The following is a 21,290-nucleotide window of genomic DNA, read 5'->3' as shown; positions in this document are numbered from 1 at the left end:
AATTAGAATTTTTGGGGGTGGTGACGTATATTTTAAGATGGGCAAAAATGTTATTTCACCACTAACTTGGCCCTTAAAAACGCATTAGGGTTTCTCGCCTCCCTATTCGAGCGCCAACTAAACTACAAGCCTGCGCCAAGTCTCTCCAGCCGCACCTCTTTCTCCCCGGCACAGGTTTCTCCTCAACTGTTATTCATGAATGTCATTTGAAGATTGTTAGAAGCTATTTTAGGGTTTTTGTAATCCATTATGTGATCAATTCTCTGTTTTTTTTTTGTTTTTTTTTATTTAATGTTATCTGACTTTCTAGGTCTGTTGTTTGTGTTTGGTTTCTGGGATTTTTGAGAGAGAAAGGAAAGAAAATAGTTGAAGGTGGAAGAACTGAACACATTTGTGACCATGTATTCATCTTCAGGATTTAGATTGTTTTTATTGTCTTTTAAAGAAGCCTAGTTCTACTAAGTGTATGTAAATTCAAATCCCACTTTGTATATTTATCTTAAAAATGATTTATTTTGTGAAGTATTGTCCCACCCCGTTTCTTGATTGATGCATCTATATTCTTAGAAAACCCATCTTACGGATTTTAAGTTATCCATCATGTCTTCAATTCTTTCCCCTTTGATTTTTTTTTTTTGGTTCATCTGATTATTTGATTTTCCGTTTTTATGATACAGCTATAGATCTGTTGTTTGTGTTTGCTTTCTGTGGAGAAAAAAAAAATTAAAGAAAATAGTTGAAGGTGGTAGTACTGAATCTATTTCATTCTTGTCTTTTAAAGTAGCTTAGTTCTACCAAGTTTTTGTAAGAAACATATTGTAAGATTTGTTAGTTTGTATAGGATTACTAGTTTATATTTGTCTTTAACATAAAAATTTACGCATAACACAAATTTTTACACATGCTAAATGACAAGATTTGGAAAAAGAAGAGTGCAAAATCTTGTGAGTGTGTATTAGGGGTGTCCGCGGTTCGGTTTAGGACGGTTTGCGGTTCGGTTTGGACCCGCCCGCATCTATGCGGTTTGTGAAAAAATCAACCCGCAACCGCCCGTAATGCGGTTTGCGGTTTGTGCGGATAGGGTTCGCGGTTGTGCGGGCGGTTTGCGGATTGAACTTTTTTTTCAAAAAATTATTTTTAAACCTTTTTTTTTCCCCATTTTGTCATTTTTTTTTTAAACCTTTTTTCTCATATTTTCTAAAATGCTCCACCATTAATAATTAATAAACTAAAACTTATAAAATAAAAAAACACAACAAATTCAATTCGTAACCTAAACAAATCATTCAAAATCTACATTCTATCATTAACTTACATTCATCTTATCCACATTCATCATTCATAATCCAAATAAGAAAATCTTACATTAAAAATTCAACATTCATCATTCCAATCTTACATTAAAAATTCAACATTCATTATTCCTAACCTCCAAAAAAAAAAAAAAAAAAGAAGAGTAATTCTTCATTAACTTACATTCATCCAAAATGCAAAAAAAAAAAAAAAAAATCATTAAGTTACATTCATCCAAAACCAAAACGCAATTAAAAAAAAAAATTGTTGTCAAACTTAAACTTCATTCAATACAAACCCATGAAATAAAATTAAAACACTTCTAAGATATCAAACTTCATCTTCATGAATCACATCCAATTCAACTTTCGCAAATTCCAATTTTAATTCCATGCATTTGGTTGATGAACCCTACACAAACAAATTGAAAAAATATAAACTTTAATCTTCAATTATAGATAGTAAGAAATGAAAAAATAAACAAATGTCTATATATTGCATCTCAATATAGTAAGAAAATGTGTTGATATGAAAAAATTACCAATGAGTAAATGGATATTAGACATCAATTATAGCATCAACATTATAGGTTGAAGTTGAAGATGAGCTTAACTCAAAAGTACCTAATTTGAAGTCAAGAAGAGAAGATTAATAAAACTTACATTAGAAAATGAATAATAATACAAATTAAAATAAAGATAAATAAATTCTCATTTACCCGAGTCATATTGCTCAAATTCTTCCACATCATCCATCGCCTTTCGAAGAGAAATTGGAAGGTTGCTTCGAAGCCAATTTTGAGTACATACAAGAGCTTCAACCATAGAAGGCGAGAGTGAACTACGAAATGGGTCAAGAATACGTCCTCCCGTACTAAAAGCCGACTCCGATGCAACGGTAGAAATAGGCATGGCCAACACATCCCGAGCAAGTTGTGATAACACCCTATATTTGGTTGCATTCAACTTCCAATAATCCAAAATCTCAAATGTTTGATTCTTTGCAAAATGTTCAACCTCGGATAAATATTGTTCCAATTCCGACTTAGATCTACTAGTGCATCGCCCCTCCAAATAGGAATTAAATTGGGAGTCAACTAAAGAATAGGGATCATCATCATCATCATCATCATCATCATCTTCCACCATATTCACAACGTCACTCACACTTGGAAATTTCTCATTTGAAGGATAAAGTGTGACATAATGGCTATACAAACGACTCAAGCAACTCTTAACCTTGTCTACCATCTCTTCCACCTTCCTATTATCTCCAAGAAACAAATTGGAAAAACAAAACTCCAAGTATGTCATTTTTTTGGTAGGATCAAGAACCACCGCAACATACAACAACAAATTGATTTTGCTTCCATCCCCCCAATACTTGCTAAACTTTAGCTTCATAGTCTTTGCCATTGTGCTCAAAGTATCATCCTCCTCCAAAATTAATTGGTTAATTTTGCTTTCAATAACAAACATCTCTTTGTAAAAAGCATTGGAAGTAACAAAGAGGGACCCCGAAAATTTTTTGGTTACAACATAAAATAATTTTAAAAACCTCAAAAAAATTCTACACTTTTTCCAATCCAACTCATTCGGACTTCTTCTTATGCCACCATCAACATCCTTAAAATAAGGTTCAAAGTTAGAATCCACTAACTTCAATCGGTTAAAAGCCTTCTCATACTTTTCGGCGGCCTCTAACATCAAATAGGTAGAGTTCCACCTAGTTGGTACATCTAGGCATACAAGAGCTTTTGAATCAAGTTTGAGTGTGGCCGCACACTTCTTAAAAACATCATGCCTATGAGGAGAAGACCTCACATATCTCACCGCAAGTCTAATGTTGGCAATAGAATCATCCATTTTTTTCAACCCATCACTCACAACGAGATTAAGAATATGTGCACAACAACGCATATGAATAAACTCATGTTGCAAAATAGTCCCCTTCCAATCTTTGGTTATCGTTTTCAAATATTGAATGGTAAGATTATTTGAACTAGCATTATCAACTGTTAAGGTGAATATGCTATCAATGTTCCACTCAATTAAACACGACTCAATTTTTCGACCCAATGTTTCTCCTTTGTGATCCTCAACTTGTTGAAAATTTATGATTCTTTTTTGAAGTTTCCAGTTATCATCAATGAAATGAGCAGTCAAACACATGTAAAACAAATTCTGAATAGATGTCCAAGTGTCCGTAGTAAAGCAAATTCTACGACCCTTCATGGCCTTCTTTAACTTATCCCTTTCATTCTTGAATATGTTGAGCACTTCTCTAGATATGGTTTGACGAGAGGGAATTGGTGTGAATTTGGGTTGCATGACATTACAAAATCTTCTAAACCCAACACCCTCCACAAATCTAAATGGTAACTCATTAATGACAACCATCTCCGCAAGAGCCCTTTTACAAGTATCAAAATTAAAAATTGTTGCTACAACCTCAACACCCTCTTCATTTTGTTTCGGTTTAAGATTTAATGTTTGTTGACCATCTGTATCCGTATTTGGATATTCTTTACAATTGGGTGTATGACTCCTCAAATTGCTAGTCCCATGAAGTCTAGAGTCAGCCATATACTCTTTCTTACAATATTTACATACGGCTCTACGCTTCCGCCCGATCCGAACCGCGCATGTATGGGCGGTTTCGCAAACACATTAGGGTAGGGTGCGGTTTGGATTTTATGTAAATTTCGGGTTGCGGGCGGGTTGTGGGTTTGACCCGCACCCGCCCAACCCGCCCGCATAAAACACTTTTTTTTTTTTTTTTAATCTAATCTGACCGTTCAAAATTACCTCTTTTTTGCCCCTTTAAATCTGATCGTCCAAAACATAAAAAACCCTAACCTAATCAAACCCACTCACTCATCACTCATCATCAGAACTGTATCTATCTATCTCCTCTCTTCCTCTCGGTCTCTCTCTCACTCTCACTCGCGATTTTCATCTGTGCACTCACTCAACGATCGAATCTCTCTCTCACAAGATCGACCGATCGATCGACCTCATCGCACACAGGTAAAGCCCTCTCTCTGATCTCTGTCTATGTTTCTTTCTCCCCGATCTTTGGTTTTTTTTCGAACATATGAGATCTGTCTCTCTCTGACTCTGATCTGTGTCCCTCACTATCTCATCTCCCTTACTCTCTCATCTCAGTCTCTTACTCTCTGGTTTTGCATCCACACCGATCGGCTCTCTCTCACAGGTAAGCCTCTCTCTCTCTCTCTCTCTCTCGCCCCGATCTCTGTCTGTGTTTGTTTGTTTGGAATGTATAATTTTGGATTTAAGCAACTGATTTTTTGATTTAAATCTGTCTGTGTTGAATTTGTATAGATCTGTCTGTGTTGATTTAAATCTGTCTGTGTTGATTTGTCGTACATACAAATTTTGTGGTGGATTGAATTAATATTGTGGATCAGTTTTCATTTTGTTTTGTTTTTCTTTCGTTTAAGATTAGATCTTTGAAATCCCAAAACTTTTTTTGACTTTGTTGTTGAAATTTTAGATTTCCGGAATTGGGGTACATTTGGAGCAATTTTATTTTGAAATTTATGATTTTGAATATAGGTCGGTTGATGGTTATTTGTTTGGATCTTGCCACCCTTGTATTTGTATTTTCAGTTTCAAGTTCTCATCTATCAGATCTGTTTTTTATTTATTGTTTCTAGTTTTCATCGTCTTTGGTGATTTTATAGACATACCCATGATGGGCAATGCCATTATAGTTTTGTGGAAATGGGACTTGTTCTGGGTTGTAGCTATTTCGATCCCTTTATCCTTACCTTCGATCTTGCATTTTGAATTCTATGGTTCTTGTATCTGTGTTTTGATTTTGTTATTTGTGGTATTTCTGGATTTTATAGCACAGTACTGCAATGAAGAAGAGTTAATCCAGTCTTCTTGAATACTATCTTTGTGTTTGTGTTTGTGTTTGTTTAGGGAATTTTTGATTAAATCTGTTGAATTAATCTGTTTGATTGAATTAAAATTGAATCCTTGACTGTTTTTGTAATCCAGTTTAAATGGAGGATAGTATTCAATCTCCCGCAATCAATCTTGTACCTCCGGAATCCTCTAATTCTCAAATGAATCCCCTCTTAGTCGAACTCGAACATGAACCTGAACCTAAGCCTCCTAGACCCCCAAAGAGAAAGAGTGAGGGTGGAGGGGGGAGAGCACCATCCACAGTTTGGGATCATTTTGACAAGGTTGTAGGGACCGATGGGAAGCGTAGAGCCGTATGTAAATATTGTAAGAAAGAGTATATGGCTGACTCTAGACTTCATGGGATTAGCAATTTGAGGAGTCATACACCCAATTGTAAAGAATATCCAAATACGGATACAGATGGTCAACAAACATTAAATCTTAAACCGAAACAAAATGAAGAGGGTGTTGAGGTTGTAGCAACAATTTTTAATTTTGATACTTGTAAAAGGGCTCTTGCGGAGATGGTTGTCATTGATGAGTTACCATTTAGATTTGTGGAGGGTGTTGGGTTTAGAAGATTTTGTAATGTCATGCAACCCAAATTCACACCAATTCCCTCTCGTCAAACCATATCTAGAGAAGTGCTCAACATATTCAAGAATGAAAGGGATAAGTTAAAGAAGGCCATGAAGGGTCGTAGAATTTGCTTTACTACGGACACTTGGACATCTATTCAGAATTTGTGTTACATGTGTTTGACTGCTCATTTCATTGATGATAACTGGAAACTTCAAAAATGAATCATAAATTTTCAACAAGTTGAGGATCACAAAGGAGAAACATTGGTCGAAAAATTGAGTCGTGTTTAATTGAGTGGAACATTGTGATGTACAGAGAGAGAGAGAGAGAGAGGGGGGGGACTCTTAGGTTTAGAGTATCAAAGAAAAAAATCTGACGGTAAACGAATGACAAAACATATAAATATAAAAATTATCAGTTGAACAATAAGAACTGAACTTTATACAAATAATCTCACAAAATCATACACCAATTCAAGAAAGAAAAAATATTGGGGGGAAATGGGGCGAAAATGCAGTCTATACATACAAGAAAAGCAAATCGTTAGAAAAAAAAAACACAAAATAGGGTTTTTTTTTTCCGTGAGGGAGAAGGGAGATCTGAGAGAGAGTACCTTGGTGGCAGACGGCGGTAGATCGAAGAAATGAGTTAGAGAGAGAGAGAGAGAGAGGCGGCCGTTCTAGTGTGTGTGAGAGGAACGAATGAATGATCGGATGAGGGTGGGTCTGTTTGATCAAATAGGGTTTTAAAGTTTTGATTGTGTGTGGAGGTGTGCACATTAGATCGCATACACAACAACTATTGTTGTCAAACTTCAATAAAAGTAATTCCAAAACAGAAACAGATTCTTAATTAGGGATGGAATCAAACTTCACAGAGCACTAAAAACGAAACTAATCATGAAACTTATAGAAGCAAAACCACACATTTATTTATTACAAAACATAAACCATAGTTTGAGCAACACAAATTCAGAAACACAAAGCAAACCTAGTACAGGACATCATAAGCTCCTGTTTAAACACACAAAATAGTATTTAAAAAAAAAAAAACATGAAAATAGACACTAGGGAAAAGGCTATACGTATTTGATCAATGGGTACATAACAACAACATTAAATTGCGAAAAAAACAAAAGGTATTCTTCAATTTCTCTGGTTGCAGGATTGATTTAATAAAATTTCTTTTTGTATCATGAAACAATATTCCCTTCAAATACAAGAATACCCAAGAGCATGTCTCAACCCAAAAAAGGAGCTACAGATCGATTCAAACTTACACGGCTAATTTTACCCAAGAGATAGGCTGCGCACTGTGCAGACGTTGAGAGATTAGGGTTTGGTTTGGGCAAAATCGATTCGATCTGGTTGCGCCACACAGAGAGAGATGGAAGAACGAGAGAGAGTAAGATGAGAAGAGAAGAGAGGCTGCGCAGATGTTGAGAGATTAGGGTTTTGTTGGGCAAAAATATTGGGCGAGTTGTGAAATTCTGAACCTCACAAAAGCAAAAACTAGAGCATTTGGGCCCTGTTTGGTCTGTGGTTATCATTTTTGGCTAAATAATCACAAAATGATAAATAAAAAATTATAAAATTATAAAAAGATAAAAAAAAAATAAATTTAAAAAGCCAATCAAAATTACTAAACGAATAAAAAAATCTTAGACTAAAAAAATTAAAAAGATTAAAAAGTTAACTAAAAAATTCATTGCCAAACAAATGCTTAATATGAAGTTTTGGGCTGTGCAAAACCCAGACAGATTGGGTTAAGTTTTGGGTTTGCCCTTCTTCCCCTTCTCCCGAGCTATTCAAAAAATCAAAAATAATAAAATTGAGCAAGTCTCTAAACTACCCCAAAAATAAATAAAATAAGGGTTTGGGGAAATTTTTCTTAACAATTTTTTTATTTTTTTGATCATTTTTTTAAAATATTTTTTATTACTTTTTACGCCTTATTACATTAAAAGTTTGTAAATTTTTTAAATATATACTAAATGTGGACCCAAAAAAAATCACAAAAAGAATATATCAATTTTCTTAGTTTTTTTTTTAGGGAGCTTTTTTCTAGTTTGATCTTTATTTATTTTTTAATTGTTCAAGATCTTCTAGTATAGATAGTCTTAAAAGATTAATATATGTATATTTCATACCAAAAAAAAAAAAAATCACTAAATATAACAAATTTGGAAAATATATATGTTTAATGGAAATTTTGTTTCCAATATTATGAAGTCAAGACTTGTAGAAGATTGAATGTTGCAATATTATTCTTTAGGGTATGATTTTTTTTTCTCAAATTTAAGTTTAAATTGGATGATGTAATTTATGTAACGGGATTTCGCTATGTTATCAAAAAGTCTAATTTATGGCTCAAATTGCCCCATGCCTGTAGTTGGAAAATTTGTCATCTGTCCATGAGATACGTGAACAAATGTGGCAGTTGTGGAGTTTTAACTTTTATTTGATTTGTGGTAAATTCACTGTGTTAGATTTGATTTCTTGACTTCTTTCTGATATATATGCATATACATAAATATTCAAAGGATTTTAGGGTTTTTGAAATCTGTTTTAGTTCAGCAGTTTTGAGTATTTGAGGATTGTCTATTTTTTCTGTTCATTTTGTTGTGGGTTTAGTTTTTTTGATGTATCATGATGCAATCTGGGGCAAAAACAGTTCTGCTTTTGAGTTTGACGATGGATTCTCTTTCTTTCTCTTTGTCTTCTGTAGGTTATTGTGATTTCTGATTTATTGGATTGAAATTCGCACAAGAAAAATGGCATCAAGGTTTTGGACTCAGGTTCGTGATATATGCCACCAAATTTTGAGTGTTTTATTTTGTGTTCCAGTTAAAATTTACATGTATCATGCATATGTTTATTGGTGACTTGTTCATTTAAACAGATTATTTTTATTTTTTGTCTATGATAGGGTGATAGTGACAGTGATGACGAGGAGAGTGATTATGATGAGGGCATCACTGCTGGCGGAGCTGGTGAGTCTGCCACTGCAGCTGCTGGAAGCAGATATCTTAAGGAAAATGCTAGTGATAGTGATGACTCGGATGGGCAGAAACGCGTTGTCCGATCTGCCAAATATAAACGATCTGAGGAGATGTCTGCTACCATTGATCAGATGAAGAATGCCATGAAGATCAACGATTGGGTCAGTTTGCAAGAGAGCTTTGACAAGATTAATAAACAGCTTGAGAAGGTCATGCGCGTTACTGAGTTTGAAAAGGTCCCAAATCTATACATCAAAGCTCTTGTTATGTTGGAGGACTTCTTGAATCAGGCTTTAGCCAATAAGGAAGCCAAGAAAAAGATGAGTAGTAGCAATGCTAAGGCCTTGAATTCAATGAAACAAAAACTGAAGAAGAACAACAAGCAGTATGAAGATTTGATTACCAAGTGCAGGGAGAATCCCGAGAGTGAGGATGACGGGGATGCTGATCACCGGAGTGAAGATGATGAGGACGAGGATTTAGAGTTTGAGGAGGATCCATCGAGGATTGCCATGGGGGGGTCAGATTCGGGAGATGAGGATGACGATGAAGGGGGTAGGGATGGCACAGCTGAGGGTGGTGGGGTCTGGGAGAAGATGATGAGCAGGAAAGATAAGATAATGGACAAGCAGTTCATGAAGGACCCTAGTGAGATCACATGGGATATAGTTAACAAAAAGTTCAAAGAGATTGTGGCTGCTCGTGGCAGGAAGGGAACGGGAAGGGTTGAGCTGGTTGAACAGCTCACCTTCCTGACCAGGGTGGCTAAGACGCCTGCTCAGAAGCTTGAGATACTTTTCAGTGTTGTTTCTGCACAATTTGATGTCAATCCAAGTCTCAGTGGACACATGCCAATAAATGTATGGAAGAAGTGTGTGCAGAATATGCTTGCTATACTTGATATCCTTGTCCAGCATCCTAACATTGTGGTTGATGACGTGGTGGAGCCTGAAGAGGATGAAACTCGAAAAGGAACAGACTTCCAGGGGACGATTCGTGTTTGGGGAAACTTGGTGGCCTTCCTTGAGAGGATAGATGTTGAGTTCTTTAAGAGCTTGCAGTGCATTGATCCTCATACTCGTGAATATGTTGAGAGGCTGAGAGATGAACCTATTTTCTTGGTTCTTGCGCAGAATGTCCAGGAATATCTAGAGCGGGTTGGAGATTACAAGGCTGCTGCAAAGGTAGCACTAAAACGGGTTGAACTCGTTTATTATAAGCCACAAGAAGTATATGATGCTATGAGGAAGTTGGCTGAGCTGACAGAAGCTGGAGAGAATGGAGAAACAGAAGCAGGGGATGCACCCAAAGTGGTCGAAGAAAGTAGGGGCCCGCCTGCCTTTGTCGTTACTCCTGAGCTCGTGCCTCGTAAACCCACCTTTCCAGAGAACAGCAGGGCATTGATGGATATCTTAGTTTCCCTCATTTACAAGTATGGGGATGAGCGGACTAAGGCTCGGGCAATGCTTTGTGACATATACCACCATGCCATATTAGATGAATTTTCAACCTCACGTGACTTGTTGCTAATGAGTCACTTGCAGGATAGTATTCAGCACATGGACATTTCCACCCAGATACTTTTTAACAGGGCTATGGCTCAGCTTGGTCTATGTGCGTTTAGGGTGGGTCTAATTGCCGAAGGACATGGTTGTCTTTCTGAACTATATTCAGGTGGCAGGGTGAAGGAGTTACTTGCACAGGGTGTCTCCCAAAGCCGATATCATGAGAAGACTCCTGAACAGGTATTGATTTTTGTTTGATGTTGATTGCGCTTATAGTTTCAAGCTTGGCAAACATGTCTTCTCTTTGAGTTGGAACATTTCCTGCTTGATTAAGTGGATGACTGATTTTTTGCTAGTTGTGCTTAACAGATGCTTCTTATTAGGTTTTTTTTTTGGTTCCTAATATATGATCCATAATCTTGCATCAGTAATCACAATTTGTTTGTACTAAAAAACATGCACTTTCATTCTTATTTTGAATTGTCACATGCTTTCTCAAATCAATTTAATTATTCTCCGTGCATCGTATATGAAACTTTGATCGTTCTGAATCAATGGTCAAGTTCTTTGAACTTTTAACTTGGGGAAAGGAGTGGCTTGGTTTTGATTGGAATTGGCCCTTTTAGAATGTAGTCACTGTTCAGTTTATACTGTAGTGGTCAAATTAGCTGTCTTGTATTCAATTGTATGTTCTGTGCCATTTATAGATACATTTTAATTCCTGGAAGAAAGGTGAAAATAATGAGCAAAGTTTTCAAAGGCTTTACTGAGGCTCCTCTCGCCTCAAGGCTAAGGTAAAACGCATCAAGGTTTTGATTTTTAGGCTATACTCCCTAAAAGCTTGTTCATCACAACCTGAGGCATGCACCTTATGTGCGCCTTGTATGCCTTTTGTGCATAAGCCTATGACAAGTATGCATATGAATTATTCACCCAAAAAAAAAAATGTATGCATATGAATAGTTTGCCTTAGACTCTTGTCAAACTTAGTCTAGTATATAGTTTAAACATCAAAATGCCAAAAATAAAAAAACCCTTTTGTGACTATATTCTATAGAAAAAATTAAGTAAATGAACAATGAACAAAAAATACAAAGTTGGTGCTCAAGTGAGAAGCTCAATCACTAAAGCTAACAATATCAATTTCACTTTCAATGAAGGCAAGCTTTATTTTCTGTAGTGAAATGTTCGGTGCCTTAAAAGAGAAAAGTATTTATACCTTTATGTTTAATTTTTATTTGTTTTTTCACTATTTTGAAATATTTAATTTATTTACTAAATATTAAAATTTAAAATGCTTTGCCTCAACGCCTTAAGGCTTACACCTCGCTTCATGAGGGGTAAAACGCCTCGAGTTATGTGTTCACCTTTGATAATGAGTAAAAATTACCTTCTTTCCAACAGATAGCATGCTTGTGCCTGCAGGAAAATTCATATAAACTGAGGGTTAATGCATTCATTGGCTTTCAATTTGTTTTGAGAACTCATTGCATTTCATCTGTTTTGAGAAGATAAAAGTTCCGTTGTTGCATAGACATGTTGCATGATACTGTATTTACTTCCATTGATACATTGAATGACCTTTCTAACTACTTTGCTCAATGGGAAGGTTTGGCTTTATTTGTTCATCTGGTACCACATGACAGACCCACTTTTTTTAGTGAAATTATGTTTGGAATTAACTTTTTTTTTAAAATGCCAAAACTTTCAAAATTTGTATGTTTCAAGTAATTTTTAAGTGTTTATAGAGGAGATTTAACATTGGATGTATATCTGTGTTACATGTTGATCTGCCTGTAAAATTTATTGAATCATATTTATAGTCGTGTGCCTCAAGACACTAATAACTGTGTTGAAGCTATTTGTTAGTTCTTACAAGTGTTTTTCTAACCCCTTTGCTTAGATGACCTTTTAACTTTTAACCCCTTTGGCTTTGTTTGTTTATCTTATATATATATTTGGAATTTTGTTAATTTAATTCTATTAGATACTTGTATTTGATTTCAGCTTACTAGAGCTTGTATATTATGTGTCACAATCTTTGGACTTACTTTTGTATGATGATTGAATCTTGTCAGGAACGGTTGGAAAGGAGACGGCAGATGCCATACCACATGCACATAAATCTAGAGCTTCTGGAGGCTGTCCATTTGATATGTGCCATGCTGCTAGAGGTCCCCAACATGGCAGCCAATAGTCATGATGCCAAGCGCAAAGTCATAAGCAAGACCTTCCGGCGATTGCTTGAGATGAGCGAGAGGCAAACATTCACTGGCCCACCTGAAAATGTGAGAGACCATGTGATGGCCGCCACTAGAGCTCTTACCAAGGGAGATTTCCAGAATGCATTTGATATCATTAAGTCCCTCGATGCCTGGAAGCTCCTCAGGAACCATGAGAATGTTCTCGAGATGCTTAGGGCCCGGATTAAGGAAGAAGCCCTGAGGACCTACCTTTTCACATACTCGTCGGCTTATGAGTCTTTGAGCTTGGACCAGCTTGCAAAGATGTTTGATCTTTCAGATGCCCAGACCCACAGCATTGTGAGCAAAATGATGATAACTGAGGAGCTCCATGCGAGTTGGGACCAACCAACCCGATGCATGGTTTTCCATGATGTTGAGCACACGAGGTTGCAGGCTCTGGCATTCCAGCTGACAGAGAAGCTGTCTATCCTTGCGGAAAGTAACGAGAGGGCAATAGAGGCAAGGACTGGTGGTGGCGGATTGGACAGCCTGCCCGTGAGGAGGAGGGACGGTCAGGACTATGCTGCTGCTGTGGTGTCTTCTGGTGGTGCCAAGTGGCAAGACAACTCGTCTTACTCGCAGGGAAGGCAAGGCAGTAGCGGTGGGCGATCTGGGTATAACGCTGGTGGTGGGAGATCAATGGCTAGAGGACAAACTTCCGGAGGAGGCTATATGAGGGACCGTGTCCAGAGAGGAACAGGTGGATATTCTACGGGGTATCAGAGCACACGATATCAAGACACTGCATATGGTGGACCTGGGAGAACGTATCAGAGTGGTTCTACAAGGGGATCGCAGATGGATGGTACTACGCGCATGGTTAGTCTGAACAGGGGTGTTCGTTCTTAAGCGAGAGAGAGAGAGAAGCAGAGAATAAGCACCTATTTGTTTGATTGCTTTTCGAAAACATTTTGGCAGGTGAACCAGAAATTTGTCTATTGCTGTTTTGGTAGTTAATTGTTTATCTTTTTAATTGAAAGTGTTCTAAATGGAGCTTGAATTCTTCAAAAAAAAGTCAATTTTGTGATTGTTTATCTCTTCATTGACATGACCACACTCTTACAAGTCACATGAGTAACAAAACATAAGGTTGAAAATGAGTGTTTTCCCTAGTTCTATGGCAGCATATATTATAAGAAAGAAAGAAAAAAATCTGGATCAGGAATCAGGATCACCCAGTTGGATTGAGCTTTGGAAATGGAATTTGGATATAGAAGGCTAACAATAAAGGCCCAGTTGGAAAGAACAAACACGTAAAATCAATTCCAGTGCAAGCAAAATTTGTGTTCATTACATGAACAAATAAAAATGGACAGACAGAAACGAAAAAAGAGGGGGGGGGGGGGGTGGGTGTTGGGGAACCAAGGGGAGAAAAAGGAGACAACCTAAACTCATAGAATGAGACAATTGTTGATGAGACATTGCTAGCCAAGTTGCACTGAAAAAAGATAGAAAAATGAAAAAATGGATACTCTTTGGTAATTGAAGGATCTCTCCATTTCATGGATATGGTTTGCTAGCTTACCATAATTGAAATTCAATTATGGGTGTCATCAAATTTCAATACTCTGTTTGACCCTTTTTCAGTGTGAGTGACTCCGGGATGTCTTCTGCTTTGGTGGGTGACTCTCTGCTTTTTTCATTGGGTGACTCTGGTTTCTCTTCTTTTTTGGGTGACTCATCTTTCTTAGGTGGTGAGTCTGAGCAATCTTTGGTGGGTAACTCGGCACATTCTTCTTTTTTAGGGAGCGACTCATTGTGTTCTTCTGCTTCTTGGGGGGGTGACTCATTGTGTTCTTTTTTGTTGGGTGGTTCGATGGACAACTCCGCACGCCCTTCTTCTTGGGTAGCTGACTGTGCTGACTCTTCTTTTTTATTTGGTGATTCTATGTGGTCTTCAGAATCGCTGACCTTGACGTTTATGTTGACTTCAAGTGGGCCAAGCTTTGCTTCAAGATCCTTGCTAGCAAAGGTCAACGACCTGACATCCCGAGCTGCTGCTAATCGTCCAGGCGAATCCAACTGTCACAAAACGAAGAAGTATGCACTTTATTAGATGTTACCTAACAACTGAATTTAGGACTTTGACAAATGGTAACATAAAAAATACCAATGCAGGACAATAAAACAATACATTAAAATATAGTAACAAAATAAAGATAAATAACAAGATAACCAGTTTGTGTAAATTCTACAGTCAAAGTTTTGTACATTAATATGCCGATCGTTCCTTCCATCAGACACTGATTATGTTTCAAAATTAAGAATTGGGAGCATATACAAACACCCTTCAGACTTACCTCTTCCAGTTGTTCCACTCGCTTTTTAAGATCATCCAGAGAAGCATCCTTGTGAACGACTTGGAGAATATAGAGCAAATGAGATTGGAGATTCTCCAAACGTTGTTGTTCAATTGTACTCTGAGAAACAGAAGATTGACAACCGACTTGATAAAAGGGGCAGTTCATGAGCTTCATTGGACATATGGTTATGCAATGTTTGTCCATTTCGCGCCTCATGATGCTAGCTGAGCACTTTTGCTCACATGGAAGTACCTTAAATGGGCAGATAGAGTCGTGATTCTCCAGATGAGCAGCACAAAATCTGGCATTACACCCTTCATTTGTGCAGTCTACAGTCCTAAAACCGCACTGTGGATTATGCCCAGAGAGCTCTTCCGCAGAGTTGAATTTCATATTGCAGTGAAATATATTCTTGAAGTCAACATTTTTGAGCAAAGTTTGTGCAATGACTTCTCTCCTCTCGATGAACCAAAACCCATTTATCTCCATTTCTTGTACAAAATCATCTATTCTGTCTTCTCTCCTTTCACTTAGTAGCCATCCTGAAACCCGACTAAATATGTTCCTTTTTGAACTCGCAAAATCATCAACGAAATTAGAAATTATGTCGTAAGGGTTGTCTGACACTTCTGCTTCAGGACCACCTTCTAAGATTACAGATTCTGCCACAAATGTTTCGCTTCTCAGTGTGAGAAATTCCACCATTTCCTTTCTTATCTCAACAGCCACTGAAGCAGGGCTCTTGAAGAGACCGCCTGTTGTGTTGTCTACACAGGCTGAGGCTAATCCGGGGAGGAACTCTTGTGCTATCTTATGAACAATTTCTGTATCAAAAAGACCACAGTGGTACGAAGGACCTGCCTCCTTGACTTCTTCAAACTTCTCAGGTTTGATTTCAACATCAGTTGCAGGAAGATCCATTACTTCAAGACGTCTACAGAAATATTTACAACACAAAGCATCAGGGTTTGATATTATATGAAGATGATTAATTTCAGAGGGAAAAAATTATAAAGAAGAAAATACACATTTCTAGATTTAGTGGGAAAATATTTCATCACACAGAAATTTGAAATCCTCCGGGTCTAAAAGTGAAGAACTCAGTTGTCAACAGACATATGATTGTTATGAAAATCTCTGAAAGACAACACTTAAAATTTCGAAAAATTATGTAACCATAATTCCAAAGTTTACTTGACAGTTATCCTGTGTTTAATGTGCTGCTTGTTGTGACTACTCATGGGTTGGTGCCAAAAGTTTCCTTTGGAGGGTGTAACTTTATGTCATCCAGAAACTCATGATCTAAAAGATGGACGAAAGCACATCTCAAAGCAGTAGAGCATGGCAAGGGAAGGACGGTGGTCTTGCATTCTGATACGGTCATGGGGAGTAAGACATGGCAACTACCTAAAATCCGGATATGGGAACAGAGCATTGTATGTGCAAGTGAATTAGAACAAAAGTAACGTATCTCCTCATTTCGGTTTGTTTGAGAACCATGAATATTGTAATGAAAAACAAAGTAACGATCTGCACATTTTAAGGGAAAATAAAGGTGGAAAGTTACTGACAGCAAAGCTGTTCTTGTGCAATGTGTCCAAAACAACAATCTTCAACAAGAAGAAATATATATGCATTTGCACAAAATATTTTAACTTACCTAGAGCTCATAGAAAACAAAATCTTCAAACCTCTATTGATAACCAGCAAACTTGAGTTGTAGCAAAGATTACCAGTTATCCAAAAACCAAAAAAGAAAAAGAAAAAGAAAAAGAAAAAGAAAAAAAAGCTATGTTTACTACGCTGTTTCGATTTGCTGGGTTGGCCGTGGGTTGGGAGTGTGATTAAAATCTGGAATTCAAAATCTGGACTTTTTCTATACAATTAAAATCTGCGCAGGTTCAACATCAATCAGACTGGGGAAAGAAAAAAAAAAATTGATATACATATGAGAATACAAAAAACTCCCAATCATCAAATAAACCAAATACAAACAAAATCAACTTCTCATACTTAGAATTATAAAAATGTTCAGAAAAATATATAAGTTAAGAAATAAATAAATGAACTTCACATACATCTCACAAAATCAACTTCTCATACATCAGGAGTGAGTACCTTACCAGATGATGTAGCAGCAGTTGGATGAGTCTGAGGAAGAGATCAAGAACTGAGTTAGAAAGAAAGAAAGAAACAAGTGAGGATATGAATAGATTTTGTTTGTATTATTTCTTAAAATAAAAATTTTAATTAATAAAGGAAATTAAACAATGTTAATCAATTATTAACCATGAAGCCAATTGTTTACCCAGTTTGACTTCAAATAGATAATCAACTTTTCTCTTAGATAAAGAAGAAAAGCACCGCTTATCATAATCATAATCATACATGGAAATTTAACTTAAATGATTGATAATTATTTACAATTTCACAATTGAAACTTCAAACTGAAACCACATAGTAGAAATCAATAACAGCTCTGGATAAGATTTTGTCAATTTTCATTTCAATTCACTAAGAATCATTAAGAATAAGCAAATAAGCACATCCACAAAAACAAATCTGTACGTGTTTACGCATATATATATATATACACTTACCTAGAGAGAGAGAGAGATAGAGAGAGAGAGAGAGAGAATTGAATTTCTATGGCGTCCTTGCCGCCAAAACGTTTTGGATCTGAATTCAGAAGCTTCAATTGGGTATCAATTTGCCCAAATTCGCAAATGGAGACAAACAAAACTTTGCATTGAAATCATCTAAAACATAATCAGATCACAAACTAGAGAGAGAGAGAGAGAGAGAAGGAGAACAAGGTGCTATGAAAATGCAGAAGAAATAATAATAATAATAATAATAATAATAACAATAATAATATGTATGTATGTATTAAACTGTTATAATCAAGGTTTTAAAAAGCGGTCGCAACCGTTACGTAATGGTTTTGGCGGTTACCGCCACCCGTTATGGCCGCTTTTGTAGTGTGATTGAGATTCACAGGTGTGTCGGCCGTAGCGGCTGCCATAGCGGTCATAACGGTGCCGTAACAACCGTAACGGCCTGTTACACACCATTATGTAACGGTTCCAAACTGTTTCTTTCGAAAAAACACACAAAAAAAAGCTGAAAATGGGGGAAGAGGGATAGAGAGAAAAGGGAAGATAAATAGAGAAAATAGAGGGGCAAGAGATCGAGAGAGAGAAGAGGGAAGATGAAGAACAGTTTGGAACCGTTACGGTGAGAACAAGTAAGATTAACTGAAGACACAAGCAGCCAATAGAATATACACTGACTTATCCGTCCGAGTGCTAATTCCGGTACCCCCGACCGGAGCGTTCATTCCTTTTCAGGTGACTAGCTGAGGATTAAGAGCGTCCTACAGGATCCAGAGAGTATTTCCAAACTACTTCTCCACAATCTTGATGGACGATATTGTCCTTGATGCCATTTTTCAAAGTACTGAACAACCTAATTTAAATTTTTTTGAATCACTTATATATATCTAAATTATAACAAATTATTTGGCCAATACTTAAAAAATAACAAAATATGTTTTTCTTCAAAAATAAAAATAAAAAATATTTTTCTTCCAAAAATAAAAAATATTTTTTTGACATAAATAATAAATAAAAAAAAATTAAAGAAAAAAAATTGATTCTTTTTTTTAAAAAAAAAAATAGAGTTCTGTAAAGAGTTTGGAAAATAATTTGGTTATAAGTTTTGAATTTTTTTATTCAAATTATGATTTGAGTTCTAAACCAAACGTTACCTAAGTTTTTTGAACAATGTTTGATTTGTTGTTTACAAAAAAAAATTCATTTAAAAAAAAAATAGAAACTAATTTAATAAAAATAAATATGAACAAATATATTTAATTTTAAAAATTATTTCTAACTGTCACGACCCAAACCCGCCTCATAAGGTTTAGCGTGTAATTACCAAAGGCCTATTTAGCAATAATGACAATAACACAATAATGAGGCTGGCAGAAACCAATCAATCATAGAAAAATAATGTCCAAAGAGCTGGGAAAACTAAAACGAATAACACTGTCACGACCCAAACCTGCCCCTATGGGTTTAGCACCGTAGCTGGCCAGTAATCCATGATTACCGAAGGCCTGCTTAACAGTAAAGACAGTAATACAGAGTACAGGGGTTGGCAGAAGCCAAAATAGTAATAAAAGATATCCAATGAGCTGTGACAGTCTGTATGCAAAAAGACTTTGCATAACACATTCATAATCAGAACAAAAGCAGTATGTACATACACATATACAGGCATTCGGGTTAGGGACCAAATCCCTACCATAATAGTACAATACAAGTCTATACAGTCTATACAAAACAAAGACAGAAAGGGGGAATCTAAAACACCCCGAAGCAGCCCTAGCTTGAAGGACTTGGAACCTCTCAGTGAGGCACAGTGGTTGGCTTGACAAAAAGGGAGTTAAACCCACCGCTCCTAGCTCCGGTCCGGTGCCTGGACACCTACATATATATATAAACAGTAAGCTAAAGCCCAATGAATAACATATGCGTAAAGAGGTTAGGAATGAATGTTCTTTCAGTATTAAAAACAGTCATTCGAACAGTATATCAGTTATTCGATCATAGCAGTCATAAGTGGTACATGCAATAGCAAACAATACAGTAGGTCTTAACAGACCGAACAGTCAGTTGGTGGCCATCATATCAGTAAACAGTAGCGGTTCCAAACATGGGAACCGATAGAGATCTCTGTGAGAGTAGTAGTACAGTACAGTAACAGTAAATTGCTATGGATGCCACGAATACAGTTCACAAATAGGACAAGCATTCATTCAGTAAGAAATATCATTTCAGAAAGCAGTACAGTTGATCATTCAGAAAGTATTCATGATTGAATATATCTTTACAACATTGTTACTCACAGAGTTCTGGGTTACAGATAGGCTAGTGAGCGTCCTCGGATGCCAACCCTACACAGTTACAGAACGAACACACATTAAGTTGCACACTTGGAAAACAATGACTTAGTCCCTATCTTGACTCGGTGTGGTTCTACATCAATATCCTCATTAAGATGCCTTAAACTAGGTCTAGGAATGCCTAAGATGGAATGAAGATGCAAAGATGCACTTTAAAAACACTTTTCAAAATTTCAGAAAACATGGGTCTCACTCGAGCGTGGCTTTCTACGCTCGAGCGGACATGCAGACAAAGGAGTTTCGCTCGAGCGTGACTTTCCTCGCTCGAGCGGACTGCAAAAGTACTAGATGCACGAAATTCACGCTCGATGGGCGCTCGACCCCCGCTCGAGCGTGAGACACAAGTCCTCGCTCGAGCGGACTGTAAATACATGCAAAGTACTGGACACACGCATTTCACGCTCGAGCGTCACTTTACTCGCTCGAGCGGACTGCATGAACTCAAAGTGTACGCTTGAGCGTGGGTCCAAATTCTGAAATTTCCAGATTGAACCTCCAAGCTCAAAATCAACATTTAAAGCATCAAATTCAATCTTTTTGGGCTAATTTTTTGGAAAAACACTTTAAAACTCATAATATGACATGTTTCAAAGATCAATTTGCAAAATCAAAGCCCAAAGGTAGTTCAATTGAACCCAATTTCAAACAAAACTTCAAGAACATGATGGACATGCAACATGCATGAATTCACTCAACTTCAAAGCTTCCAACACATAATCAAATGAGTCAATCCTTTCAAAAACATGATGAATTTATGAACTATAATCAAGATATGGACATGTATGTAGCAATTTCCATGAAAACAATCTCAAAATGCTAGAACATGTACATGCATGCATTGATTACTACTCAAATCAACATTTTAAACCAAATCTTAACCCTAAACTCTAATTCACCAAGAACCATGCAAGAAGTAACTCAAATTCATAATGGAGAAGATGAATTCTCTACTTTAGATCCTTAATTTCAAGTCTAGGAGCGCAATTATGAAATCTCTCTTCAAAATCTTCAAGTCTCCAAGCTAAATTTGTTGAAATCAAGTTTTTCCTCTCACTCTCTCTCTCTCTCTAGTCGGTTATGGTTCAGGAATGGTTGAAGAAATGTTATAATGCTAGCATATAGAGATCAAATAAAAGGCTTATGAACTAGTCCACTAAGTGGCAAAATGGTAATTAAGCCAACTAATGTAATTCAACATTATTTAATCCAATTTAATCATACCAAATCAAATTTCAATTAAACATACCATAAAATCACGTAAATTCTAATTAGCATGAAACACTAACGTTGTGTTTGGTAACGTTTACGTTTTCAGTTTATATTTACAAAAAATTTATAAACTGGTTTTTTTTTTATTTTTTGTTTATTTTTAGAAAAACATAAACTACAAACGCATTTGGTAATTGACAAAATGTTTACAAAATTTAAAAAATATGAAAAAGAGTGAAAAATG

The 21,290-nt window shown here is 36.4% G+C and overlaps 2 protein-coding genes across 10 annotated transcripts; one reads left to right on the top strand and one right to left on the bottom strand.

Annotated features, from left to right (window-relative positions):
• The first annotated feature begins 12 nt into the window (after positions 1-12).
• Positions 13-13,594, top strand: LOC114303227 (eukaryotic translation initiation factor 3 subunit C). 4 transcript variants are annotated; one of them, XM_082893130.1, is made up of 6 exons: positions 96-174; positions 4,291-4,322; positions 4,461-4,509; positions 8,541-8,610; positions 8,742-10,559; positions 12,398-13,594. In XM_082893130.1, exons 4-6 carry the CDS (start codon positions 8,587-8,589, stop codon positions 13,412-13,414), a joined length of 2,859 nt encoding a protein of 952 aa, XP_082749256.1. In that variant the 5' UTR covers positions 96-174; positions 4,291-4,322; positions 4,461-4,509; positions 8,541-8,586; the 3' UTR covers positions 13,415-13,594. The 4 variants fall into 4 exon arrangements, with proteins under 4 accessions (XP_082749255.1, XP_082749258.1, XP_082749257.1 ...); XM_082893132.1 differs by lacking the exons at positions 4,291-4,322; positions 4,461-4,509 and adding an exon at positions 311-464 and having other exon boundaries at positions 14-174; XM_082893131.1 differs by lacking the exon at positions 4,291-4,322 and having other exon boundaries at positions 76-174.
• A 207-nt stretch (positions 13,595-13,801) lies between these two features.
• On the bottom strand, positions 13,802-17,754 carry LOC145801474 (uncharacterized). 6 transcript variants are annotated; one of them, XM_082893134.1, is made up of 4 exons: positions 17,469-17,754; positions 16,992-17,038; positions 14,866-15,802; positions 13,802-14,587 (listed from the first exon to the last, which is right to left on the bottom strand). In XM_082893134.1, the coding sequence occupies exons 3-4, from the start codon at positions 15,787-15,789 to the stop codon at positions 14,126-14,128; spliced, it is 1,386 nt and encodes a 461-aa protein (XP_082749260.1). In that variant the 5' UTR covers positions 15,790-15,802; positions 16,992-17,038; positions 17,469-17,754; the 3' UTR covers positions 13,802-14,125. The 6 variants fall into 6 exon arrangements, with proteins under 6 accessions (XP_082749260.1, XP_082749261.1, XP_082749264.1 ...); XM_082893135.1 differs by having other exon boundaries at positions 16,992-17,019; XM_082893138.1 differs by having other exon boundaries at positions 16,987-17,038; positions 17,469-17,726.
• Positions 17,755-21,290: the final 3,536 nt, after the last annotated feature.

Source organism: Camellia sinensis, chromosome 10, assembly GCF_055761805.1.
Source record: "Camellia sinensis isolate YWXY chromosome 10, ASM5576180v1, whole genome shotgun sequence".
Taxonomy (NCBI): Eukaryota; Viridiplantae; Streptophyta; class Magnoliopsida; order Ericales; family Theaceae; genus Camellia; species Camellia sinensis.
Note: the sequence above shows the minus strand (reverse complement) of the source record. Positions and strands in the feature narration are given on the sequence as shown.

Bases quoted from the DNA above. Each gene is read 5' to 3' on its own strand.
- LOC145801474 (XM_082893134.1), bottom strand. From the start codon at position 15,789: ATGGATCTTCCTGCAACTGATGTTGAAATCAAACCTGAGAAGTTTGAA. The intron at 14,588-14,865 runs GTAAGTCTGAAG...GTTTTGTGACAG, and splicing joins GAGTGGAACAACTGGAAGAG to TTGGATTCGCCTGGACGATT.
- LOC114303227 (XM_082893129.1), top strand. From the start codon at position 8,587: ATGGCATCAAGGTTTTGGACTCAG. The intron at 8,611-8,741 runs GTTCGTGATATA...TGTCTATGATAG, and splicing joins CATCAAGGTTTTGGACTCAG to GGTGATAGTGACAGTGATGA. The intron at 10,560-12,397 runs GTATTGATTTTT...GAATCTTGTCAG, and splicing joins ATGAGAAGACTCCTGAACAG to GAACGGTTGGAAAGGAGACG.